At 42.2% G+C, this 12,134-nt stretch overlaps 2 protein-coding genes across 3 annotated transcripts in view; both read left to right on the top strand.

Moving 5' to 3' along the window:
• plxna2 (plexin A2) overlaps positions 1 to 6,229 on the top strand; it is a 219,493-nt gene extending 213,264 nt beyond the window's left edge. The window contains exon 32 of the mRNA XM_039800088.1: positions 4,260 to 6,229. Coding sequence (XP_039656022.1) covers positions 4,260 to 4,355 — 96 coding nt within the window. The 3' untranslated portion in view covers positions 4,356 to 6,229. The remainder of the gene's footprint in view (positions 1 to 4,259) is intronic.
• A 2,891-nt stretch (positions 6,230 to 9,120) lies between these two features.
• Positions 9,121 to 12,134, top strand: part of si:dkey-261h17.1 — a 39,069-nt gene continuing 36,055 nt past the window's right edge. Inside the window, exon 1 of one of the 2 annotated variants that reach the window (XM_039801697.1) lies at positions 9,121 to 9,332. The gene's annotated coding sequence lies outside the window, so the exon portion shown is untranslated. Of the gene's footprint in view, positions 9,339 to 12,134 lie in introns of both variants that reach the window. The other variant, XM_039801699.1, reaches the window with a different exon arrangement.

The raw sequence follows: 12,134 nt of genomic DNA, 5'->3' as shown, positions 1-12,134 counted from the left end.
TGGTGGGAATTATTTTTTAACATGAATCATCTCAGTGACTGCAGCCAAATGAATCGAAGACAGAGAACTGACAGGGAGAAGAGCTGTAATAATAAATGAACGCAACGTGACTATTTTTTTTTTTTGTAACACCAAACAAAGAGAGCATGGGAAATTGTGTTTTTGCTAATTAAATTTGATAAGACGTTAACCTCTGTGTTCCATTGAAACAGCATCCGTATCAGCACCATCTCCATCCTCCACCTGCTCTGTTTTGAGCTTCTGCTGCTCCATTCTGCGCTGCTATCTCTCCGTTTCTCCATCCCCTCCCCCCCCCTCCACCTATCTCACGTGCTCATCTTCTCAAGGCAAGGCAAGGCAGCTTTATTTGTATAGCACATTCCAGCAACAGGGCAATTCAAAGTGCTTTACATAAAACATTAAAGAGCAGTTAAAATCGATTAAAAAATTAGAAACAGATAAAGTACGAGAATAAAATTTACAATGCAGTATAAGAACAAGGTAACGGAGTCCAACTCGGGCCTCCCCAGGACGTTTTCTGTTGCAGCTCAGGTTCCAAACTGGGCCTTCCAAAGGACTTAACCATTTAATGACTCCTGTTGCATTAATATTATAAATTCCTACACATAAGTTGGAGTATAATTTCCTCAGGTGGAGTTGAACTCTGCCCTTATTAAATGTTTCAAAATGTTTTTGTTGTTACTGTATTTCTGCGCAGCATCATTTCTGAGCTTGGTGATCTCAGATAAATCCCTCTACATGCCGAGCTCCTTCACGTGCACATTTCTACCTGGAGGGCAGTCCCAGGCGCTGATTGTGTAATGAGCTGCTGCCGTGGCAAATCAGCCGCTAATTACAGGCAGATTGAACAAAAGGCGTGCCGCAAATTTGCCCCGCGCTTTTTAATGCACGTTCATTTTGCCCTCGGTGCTCCCAGGCTATTCATAACTGGAAAAGGTTAGTGAGGTCAGCTCCGAGTCTTCAGTAAGTCTTCTTCGAGTCTTCCCCAAAGCCCAGAGGTCTACTGAGACCTGCGCTTAACAAGGCAGCGTGTCTGATCTGCGCAGTAGAAAGTGGATGTCTACAAGCTCTCAGCATGCTGCCCTGTCCTTTCGTCTGTGCCGAGTTAAGAGTGGACTATCTGTTATATAGGGCTCTCATGAGCTGATTCATAGACACACACACACACACTGTCAGATCACAGGAAGTGTAAAAAAAAAAGAAGGGAGGAAGATAGGGAAGGAAGAGAAAGTGCATTTATGGAGACGTTCCGCTTCTAATGTCAGCTCCTCCTCTGGGAAGCATTAGCCTGACCTTTTATGTTGGATCACAGTATCTATCTCTCTCTCTTTCTCTCTCTCTGTCTCGTATTTTATCTCTCTTTCTCCCTCCTGTACATTCCTTCTCTTTCTACCCATTATCCAGTCAGCGTCCCCTTTGCTCTCCATGAATCTCATACATGCACTTTTGCTGCCTCTGCAGTTGTCATCTGATGCGCACATGCATAGAAACAAATGTAAACTCACACTCATGTTGCACACACACACGCTCACATACACATGTGCCTCATCACTCCTGTAGTACGGGCTGTCTCCCAGCAGTGCAGTGTATAAAAACCTCACCTAGCATTAACAGCTCTTCATTCTTACTCAGCCCTTCACAAAGGGGCCGTTTGTCAGGCTAACCAGGCCAGAGCTGCAGCCTACTTAAATGGATTTGGGAGATGGCAGTGGGAGCGGCACCTGCATACAGTGCTACAGATTAATAATAGATTGCTATCGGGCCCGACGAGGAGGAGGAAATGCTCTGTCTGTAGCTGCCAGCCTTTAAGAGCACTTAAGGCAGATGAGTGGAAGTTGTTAGGTGGGCAGACAGAGACTGTGTTCTGACACAGGACAGGCAGCAAACACAGGTTTGCCATGCTGTGCGGACAAAAAGAGAAGTTGAGTGTTGCTGAGATGTTTTCCAGACAACAGTCAGTCAACATTTTCTGCATAAAAGGTGGAAGGGACTGACCGAAACCAATCCGCTAAAAACTAAAAATGTGGTTCTGATTGACTGAAGGACATAAAAGCTCTCGGGTCCTATCTTGCACCCGGCGCAGCGCAAAGCCTGACGCAACTGTCTTTTGCTAGTTTAAGACCGACGCAGCTGTCAATTTCCCATCCGGCGCCCGCGTCGTTTAAATATCAAATGCACCTGCGCCCATCTTTGCGCCCATGGCCGTGCTGGTCTTACAGGGAGGCGTGTTCAGGTGAATTCTTGGCGTATTGCTATCTTGAGGCAGCGGGAAGTGATCGCGCCATTGACCAACAAAAACCTGGTCTAAAGTCAATAACGCAGCATTTCATTGTTATTTTAACAGCGCATTAGTAAAATAGGCCTAGGCGAATGCACAGCGCACGCACACCGTTTGTTACACACACACAGGGACGTACAGCAGCACACAAACATGCAAAAGATTACAAATAAAAATATTACGGTGCAAATCTGCCATCATAATATCAATGCGCCTGGCTTTTAAAAGGAATGGGAGATGACACTGATTGGTTTATTGCATGTTACGCCCAAAACACACCTATGAATTCATGAAGACACTAAGTACAACCCTTTAGAACCATGCGCCCGGCGCACGGACCCTTTTTTCTGCCGTTAAACTAGCAAAAGTGGATCTGGACACGCCCTAAACGCACCTGCGTGCCAGGCGCTTCACGCCGTGCGCTTACATCGTTAAAATAGGGCCCCTCGTCTTGACGCAACACGCCTTGTAAAATGTTTGAAAGCACAAAAAATACACATCGTACTGTGTGTTTTTTTTTTTGTTTTTTTTTAGATTGACAAAACACGGGTACAAACCTGATATTTTATCAGTATTTATGATTGAAAACATAGCCCCTTAGTGACCCAGAGTATGAATAAATGGACAAAGACCGTGTATGAGTAATGGCAAAAATACATTTACTCGTGTGTCTCAACATGAATAAATGGTACACTGTGGGTGACAGTTTTTTTTTCTCCCATATTCTTTCAATTATTTATTTATCTCTCATCTCATAATATTTGAAATCACACATTGCATAAGAGGGGTCAATTAATTATGTTGCTGGAATCATCAACTATTGAGTGAAACACTGCATTCCAGTCTAGTGTAGTTTGATAGGAAACCGATCAACGGTAGCAAACATATACACGGTAGCAAACCTGAAACCATATGTTGAAATAAAAGCTGCGCCATTTGGATACAGATATCCATATCAAAGGTGACATGGCCCATATTTCTGTGTTGCTGTTTTATGTTCATATTAAAGGCCTTTGCCGCGTGTGTTGCTGCCACTCTGACATAGATTCCTCCTGACAAGGCAGACACTAGACGAGAGAACGAAGGAGAGAGCCTGTCTGAATTCCTTTTGATCCCGACATGACAAATGCCAAATTTCCAAGAAATGGGCTCAGAAGATGAAACGGGGAAAGGCTAATAACACAAATATTTCTCCATGTGTTGTCAAAGACAAAGGCAGTGATGTAATTCTTTTCTTTCTATTTCTTATGATGTCTGTATACAAACCTAACAAAAAACAGGCAGTGGTGGAATGTTACTAAGTACATTTAGTCAAGTACAAATGTTGAGGTACTTGTACTTTACTTGAGTCTTTTCTTGTCATGCCACTTTCTACTTCTACTCCGCTACATTTCAGAGAGAAATATAGTACTTTTTACTCCACTACATTCATCTGACAGCTTTAGTTACTTTCCAAATTAAGATTTGTGAACACAAAACACATGTAGTTTATAAAATCCTATGTTTTATTATAAATTAAACTACCCAACAATATAACGGCCTACAATTCCAGCTGAAATTACCAGACCATTAAACACAGTTTGGATCTGTTTCCAGTTTCTAAAATGTGAGGTTTTTTTTTTCTGCATTGAGTACTTTTACTTTATTATACTTTAAGTACATTTTCCTGATGATACTTAAATACTTTTACTTAAGTAATTAATTCAATTTTACTTGTGACAGAGAATTTTTTACAGTGTGGTATTAGTACTTTTACTTAAGTAAAGGATCTGAATATTCCTTCAATCACTGAAAACAGGCTCCGCTCCATAACGAAATACGCATTTCTCTACGAAATGTTGTCAGATGTAATTCTATTATTGTATCACAACCACCAAGGATGCAGTCGGAATATGTATTTTTTTAATTACATTTTTTTTCTGGCTGGTATTTGACCAAAGTTTTTCCTTGTCCTGCACAGATCACGGCCGCCCTGGAGCAGGACGAACAGGCGAGGAAGCAGAGGTTGTCCTACAAGGTGGAGCAGCTGATCGCGGCCATGTCCCTGGAGAGCTGAGAGCGACCGCCACTCAAAGAGAGAGCCAACACCGAGAGAGACAGGACCACAAGCCTCTACAGGGCCCTCGCACGAAGGTCCCGCATTACTTACCTCTCATCGTGGGAGCTACCGCCACGAAAACCAGACCTGGGACCTCTCTGTATTCACTGTCGGACAGACATCCAACAGCTTTAGTTTGTAATTCTTTCCCTTCCTTCCATGATGGCACCAGCTAAGGGCCCACAGACTGAGATAGAGGCCCTGCAGCTGGAGCTGATAATTGGCATGAGGAAGGACCATCAGCAGAGAAGGCAAGAACATGGCGTGTATTTATTTATTTTTGTCCGTTCCTTTTTTTTTCGCAAAGTATATTTTCTCTCAGTTTGACAGGAAATTGTGTGTGTGTGTGTGTGTGTGTGTGTGTGTGTGTGTGTGTCTGAGTAAGACTCTGCCAAATCGTGAGAGCAAACGGAGGAACAGATTTTATTCTCCACTCAGTCAGAAGCTGACACCTGAGTGTGAAATGGAGACAAAAAAAAAGAAAAGAAAATGACGGCGAGAAGCAGAGGAGCAGATCTCATGTCGGACTGCTGCTGAGTTTGCGTTCAGATTTCCCAGATTTTTATTTTTTTACTTGTACATTTTGAATATTATCAGTTGCAGTTGAAAACATCCGCCTCCCGGTCTCCCGCAAGTGTTGTCGTGCAAAGACGTAAAGAGACGGGCAGCGCGGTGGTGAAACAGGCCACGCTCCATGTCTTCTCTCGCTCCTTTCCCTCCTCGGACTGACGCTCCGCGTGACACGGACATAACCTCTGCTCTTCCTCCAATCAGAAGTGTACAGGAAACCTTAAAAGAAAACAAAAAAACTTGTGCTCGTCATCTAAGAGTCGATGGATGGTCAACAGTTCAGCCAGCACGCTTGCACCTAAACTGAGGATGACGGAGAGGAAGGCCTATAGTGTATTTAGGAGATTACCATGAATCAGCATCAATCTGGTGTCCAAGGTTGTTGTTTTTTTATTTTTCCAGCAGTTAGGTCATCTGTGTATGTACCGGTTGATACTTGCCAATCTGTTTATGTGAATGTACAAATGTTTTTAATTTGTTTGTCCGTTTGTATGTCTATTTGAGTTTTGCAAACAGAAAAGGGGCTCAGTTGAACTGAGCTCCGTAGGTATTTGCAGTAGCTCGTCGAGCGAACGACTCCATTTGTCCGTCCTGGCCCGAGCCCGTCCAACCACGTCCCGAACATTATTTACCCTAAACCACTTTTTTTTTTTTCTGCTAGAGGAGAGTGTGTATCGTCTGCATTGTGTCTGCTCATACCTACGCAGTGTGTGCAGATGCACTTAGTAGAGACCAAACAAGAGCAATTGGTGTCTAAGCTAAGAATCTCCACCATATAACCACAGTTTGTATCTATTTGGGAACTTGATCCACTTTGTGTGTACTTTGCATGCATGCTGTCGCACATCAGAAGTGCTCCAAGGGTCCATCTTTGATTCTATCAAGTGCTAATGAGTCACGCCAGCTTTTGTTGTCAGCTGATGGGAGATCTCCCCCACCCAACCACCACCACCACCACCACCACCACCACCACCCCCCATGCCTAGCTCCGTGGGTTCAGTTTCAACAAGTGCCAAAAGGATCCTGTTGTTTTTAAATTGACCGCTAATGTGTCAAAAGAAAATCGGTTCATGCTTTACAGAGGGAAGCAAAGCTCTCCTTTTGGGAGTGTAGAGCCGGCTGAAGTTGAAGCTTATCAAGTCTAACTGGAATGGTTGAGTTTTGAAAAAAAAAAAAGGTACGAAACATAAGCGGGAGAAAAGAGATCTGGGAATGAGGAACACAACATATGAAACACATAGACATTATACATTTAAAAAAAAGTATGTTGCATGTCACGTTGGATGCGTCTCCTGACTTAAACCAAAACGTCACAAGGTGTTAAAAGGCTGACGTTACCTTCCGACCTTCTAGCTGGATGACGACGAACTGTAGATTCCATCCTCTGGATCGGTCCTTTCTGTTTCTTCCGGGATATGTGTTGGCTTGTCGTTTACATCGAGTACTTGAAAATAGGTATTGTTCTAGGTTTGCAACAGTATACTGCAATGGTGTGTTGTTGAGAGCATGATAAACGGCCGTAGTGGGGCGCAAGGTGCTTCTTTTTTTCTCTGTGGCCTTAGATACCCGCCTGCTTAGTGTTCTTAGTGATCTCATTAGTCCTCGACTCGGGCACAGTCCTTTTTAGCGCTTCGGAGCCCAACGGTTTCTCTGTGATACCCAGCGCTGGCACTCTGCTGAGAACTGTCTTGGCGAGATAAAGTAAAAGGTGAAGAGGGTATGGCTGGGCTCAGGCAGACGTTGCCTCGCTCAGCGCTCGGGATCGCCCGAGCTGTTTGAAGAGAGGGTGTTGAGAAATGAGGAAGGAGAGAGAGAGAAAGAGAGAGAGGGAGAGTTAGAAAGAGAGAGAGAGAGAGAGAGAGAACCCCTTTAGCTCTAGTTTCCTGCTCCGGCTTTGAAGCCTCTCTTTGATCTGAGTCCGTTGTGTGTGCACAGTGTGATCAGGAGATGGAAAGAAGAAGAAGAAGAAAAAAACATCAAACTAACAGGCAAGGAGAAATGTAGGATGGTGTGATGATTGACATGCTATTACTGTGTCCGGCCAGTGGGGGCACATGTGGGAAAGATTAGATTTTATAATTTGTTCCCTCATCTGGAAAAAAAAAAGAAAAAAAAAATAGGCACCTTCTCGCTCTCTTAACTAGAGCTGGGCGATATTTAGAGAAAATCAAATATCACAAAACTTTTGACCAAATACTTCAATGTCGAGATTGCGGCGATATTGTAGGGCCGACTATTGGTGCTTCCACAAAATATTAACACGATGAGATTTTTGATAAATAATGTGGATATAATGACTAAGTGGGTAAAGGGAAATAATAAAATGGCTAGAACAGTCTGGAGAGTTCAGGAAATGACATCACTTTACTTTAATGCAGCCTTTAAAACCAGGAAAAGACAACACTTGTGTCACGTGCGATATCCAGAATTGAAGACGTTATATCTAGCCTCATACATCGATATCAATATAATATGGATATATTGCCCAGCCCTATCGCTAACCCCCTAATAAACATCTATAGGTACACAATGGCGCACATATACTGTACAGTACATAAACATAAAGCTTCTTCCTTTTGATTAAGGTGTCTTCCCAATTTCAGCAAATAGAATTGTATCCTCCTCATACCTCACATTGCTTGTATGGAGTAATGCTTTTTATCATTTTAACAGGACCTAAATGCCTTTTCCTTTTTTGCAAGGGATTAAACAAATGTATGTTTATTCGAGTCTTTCCCACTCTCAGATGAGCTCCCCTGTGTTCAGAATTGTGACGAACGCAATCGGAGGCGCACAAATTGGTTGCGAGTGGCTTTGATTTCTCTCTCCGCTCTCCGAGATCATTTATATCAGGATGTTTCCTCTTTCTGCATGCGTTTTAATTCATGCTTCAGTTCTGCCTTTTATTCCATATCGATACGCGCCGTCATTAGAGTCTAACTGCAAATTCTTACCGGAAGCCCATGTAGCCTATACATGTCTTACATTACAGCTGAATGCACCTTTTTTTTTTTTTTTTTCTTCTGTTCCTAGATATACAGTAGCTTGTTTCCATGTACACTCGTTTCCAGGATCGTTTTAATTCAGTTTGAACTGAGAAGAGAAAAGTTTGTTTACTCGCGTTCTGCAGCGCAGAATCCCATCTGACTGTCGGGTCGTGTGAGCGATGGATAGACGCTCATAAACACAACCTCATTTCAGCTCAAGCGGATTGCTAATTGAAGGCGCTTTGTGCACTTTCTTTGCTCTCGGTGTAACGCGTTGCCGAAGAGACGGGGGTTGTGGTTTTGACTGGCGCGTGTCATCATCATTCCTTATACAAAACAAAGCATTTAATCAGCATTTTTTGTTGTTGTTTGCTTCATGGCATCAGACCGATGAATTGAAACCCTGAGGGATCCGATGTATTACTCTCAAGTCAAAATATCACAAAATATGTAATGACTATACTTCCATTTTAAACCCATTGTAAACAAACCCTTTGTAGACACTGGAGTTCTGTAAAATAGTAATTACTGGCAATGACGATGATAACGATGATGATGATAATAATAATAATGGCTGTCTGTTCTTCTTGTTTTATAAAAAGTGTTGTGAAAATTGTAAGAAACTTAAAGTATTTAAAAAAGGTTGTTCTCTTGTTTTTTTTTATTTGCTTTGATTTTGTTATGATAATATATTATTGTGTACCTATTGTAAATATGAAGCACACCTATTTTGCAAGCCAATGATTCACTTTGTACTGTTGTTTATATATAAATAAACTTTGCTGGTTAAAAATTGCATAGAGCTAAAAATCTGGATTCGTGTATTTTTGTTGAGCGACCTCCCAAAGCCCTAAACACCCCAGCACCACCCCCCCACCCACCACCCAAAATAAACAAAACTACACTTTGCAAAATACTTTGGGAGAATGTACACAAGTAAACAGGAAGTAGTAGGCTATAATGTTTAGATTCCGTGGTTACAAATGTAAAAATGTGACAGTATATAAGGTACAAATGTCTCTGAGGGCAAAAGCAGCAATGCCGTTTCTACACCAGTGGGAGGCAGCAACGCACTGAACTGTGCTTAGTCTGCCGGAAAGAATAAGAATAAGGTACTTTTTGTCAGCAAATTTGTTTGTTTTTTTGTCAAATTGGCACCATTAAAAGTATGCCGAATTAGCTAGTACCAGTTCTTGTTAGCAATGTGACCATAGATGTACAGACAGCTATCACTGGATTACTTCCAAACTAAAGAAAAGTTAAATATGTGCTAATTCTCAGGCAAGATCTGTTGTTATACGGAGCGTCTTTTTTTCAATGAATTCTAAGCAGATTTACGGACGTTTGTATGCGACCGAAGACGAAGATATATTCCTCGGTAAGTGTAAGTCAACATTAACATTTGTGTATTACATCTGAGGATTTAGATATGAATGAATTAAGACTCCCAAGAAGGTGTGCGGTTTTGACGCAAATTGTAGAACTCGGGCTCTCAGGGTTTTTAAAGTGGCTGAAATGCCTCTAGCTGGGTACCGCTGCTGCTGCTGCTGCTGCTGATTAGGGCTGGCACGATATGCTTTTGGCCCGATTCGATTCTTTCAGGATACATGGGTGCCGATTCTATTTTCATTCAACTGCAATTCGATAGTAGGCCTGTTGAGTATTGCGATTCTCTCTCCCTTCTTTAACAAAAACTAAAGTTGAATAGGACACTCCTAGAGACAGTAGCATCGTGAGACATTTCTAAAAACGAATTGTTTTCTAAAAAGAATGCACATCACATTTATTTCAGAAGTAGCCTACATTAGGCCTCCGTGTATTTTCAGCTTCTAGTCTGTTTTGCTGGAAACAGATATGATGGAGTAGCCGTCGGTGGTACCGTATAAACGGAAAATATTTAGGTAAATCATTGGTTAAGAAAAACAAACATACTTTTTAAAAAATCTTCACAAAAAAAAAAATCACGATACATAGGCCTACATGGATCGATTTCCTTCCCGCTGATTGTGTTGATCACCCCGCCAAACCACAATAACTACATTCCTGTTGTTTTCAGAACAACTGCACACACCTGTCCCTTTCAGCTCTCACTGTGTATCTGCCTCATGTCTCTCTTTCCCCTTCCCACGGTTTGAAAACCTCCATCCAAAGGCAGTGCCAATTTTGGCCTCTTTCAGGCGCATCCCCAAAACCCCGCCCCACAGTGTGCATACCTCAGGGAGACACAGGCCATCCCTCTCTCACCTCCTGTATCTGTGACTCAGTCTGAGATCTTGCATCTCCCACTCCCTTCCTGAGTAGCCCATGGCTGTAACATGCTGAATTGCCGTCATTTGTCTTCATGCGAGTCTGTTAGCTCAGACTGAGCTCAGCTTCTCTGCGCCACCGAAGGGGCTGCAATCACATTAGGTTGCTAATGGAAGTGTGGGTCAGTGTGTTTAGCTGGAATGAAATGGCCCTGAGGGTCAGTGATTCCACAGAGGACGATTGTGGATGACCAGGCAAAAAGCTCATATGTTTGGCCACTTTCTGGATGCACCTGTCTTTTATTAGAGAGGAAACAGTAGAAAATAGCAGATAAGTGGGCAGAAAGAGGAGCAGGAAGGAGGTCCAGGTGCCCATGAAAGCATTAAGCGAAGTCCTTGAGCGAAACAAAAATGATGGCAACCATACCACCGCTTTAATACCTAATAGTCACCTGGGGCAAAAGCAGATTTAACTGATTATGTGAATAGTCTCGCATTGCCAGACCTTCCTCCACAGTGCGGTGGAGGAAGGTCTGGCTAGTCCACACAGCATTTTGGGATGGGAGAAAAACGTGCTCTAGTTTATTGGCATTTCTTTAAAAACAATCACAATCGTCTTGGGTGCCGCTAAGCACCGGACAGAGCCACGGTGCCGCTGCAAAACAGCCTCGGGAAGGAACTTGTTTTGGTGGAACGTGTGTACGTTCAAAATTAGTTTTAGTCGTGCAACAGAAAACTGAGACTGGACAGATAGTCTAGCTAGCTGTCTGGATTTACCCTGCAGAGATCTGAGGAGCAGTTAACCATAGTCCTCAGAAATCCACCGGAGTTTAGAACAGCAACACAAAGAAAGAGGAAGGTGACGGACATCCGGCGGAATTACCGGCAGCACTGGAGCAATCCTGGAAGTAGAACATTGTAGATATAGTGTATAAACAGACCGAGGGGTGGTCATTCATTCATTCATATACATGACTAATAAGAAAGTGCAGTTTGACACCGTTTACTGAGGTGGAGTGATGGTATAAACTATAATAATAATAAATAAATAAATAAATAAATAATAAACTATATATCGTTTTTTTATCGTCGTCGCAATATCAACTGGGGCAATATACACTTCGCGAAAGGCTGCGACGTATCGCGAAAGAAACTCTGAGATTTTTTGAGTAAGTTGAAAGAAAATGACAAAAATTAAAATTACACACATTAAAAAGAAACTGTCAAAACTGTCTGTTTTTTTTTTTTAGTGGTGCCTTTTATATTCAATTACATGTTCAATTTGTTCAACAAAAGAATGTCGGAAATGATTTACTTTTGTTATGATTTGTTTTAAACTCAACAAGCAATTTGTTGTATTTTAGCAGAATGCTGAAAGCAGCAGAAATGCAGAACTGAGTACACTTTAATATCTGTTTATTTATCACAAGTAATATCGTTTTCGGGATATGTTCTTCGTATTGTGAAGCCTAGTATAAACAATGCTTCTTACAGTAGTTTCCTGTTGCAGCCAGTTTATCAAGCAATATGTATTCTATATCTTGAGTCCCTTGGCCACCCCTGCTCCTGTATTTCCTCCAGGGAAGGTCTAATCCCCGCTGCTTCTAATCCTGTACTGCTGAGACCAATTCATATCCACGCGGGACTTAACGCCCTATAATGCCTTTACAAGTAGTTGCGTAAAGCTGACATCCCATTCGTTCTGGGTAGGATTCTCAGCCTGGATTACAAGGCAAATTCTGAAATAATTACAGTAATGTGAGTTGGCAAAAGAGGATGCCAGGGATGATTTCAGCCCCATTTTGAAGAATGGCTGAGTATTAATTTCACAGCGAAACACACCCTGACACCTTGTTGGACCTCAGTTCTTCTCACTTCTGATCCTGATGGTTGTTCAAATGTCTTTGGTTTTCCCTTTTTACCACTGTTTGCCA

Source organism: Perca fluviatilis, chromosome 5, assembly GCF_010015445.1.
Source record: "Perca fluviatilis chromosome 5, GENO_Pfluv_1.0, whole genome shotgun sequence".
Classification (NCBI taxonomy): Eukaryota; Metazoa; Chordata; class Actinopteri; order Perciformes; family Percidae; genus Perca; species Perca fluviatilis.
The sequence above is the reverse complement of the archived record's forward strand: the minus strand, read 5'-3'. Positions and strand labels throughout refer to the sequence as shown.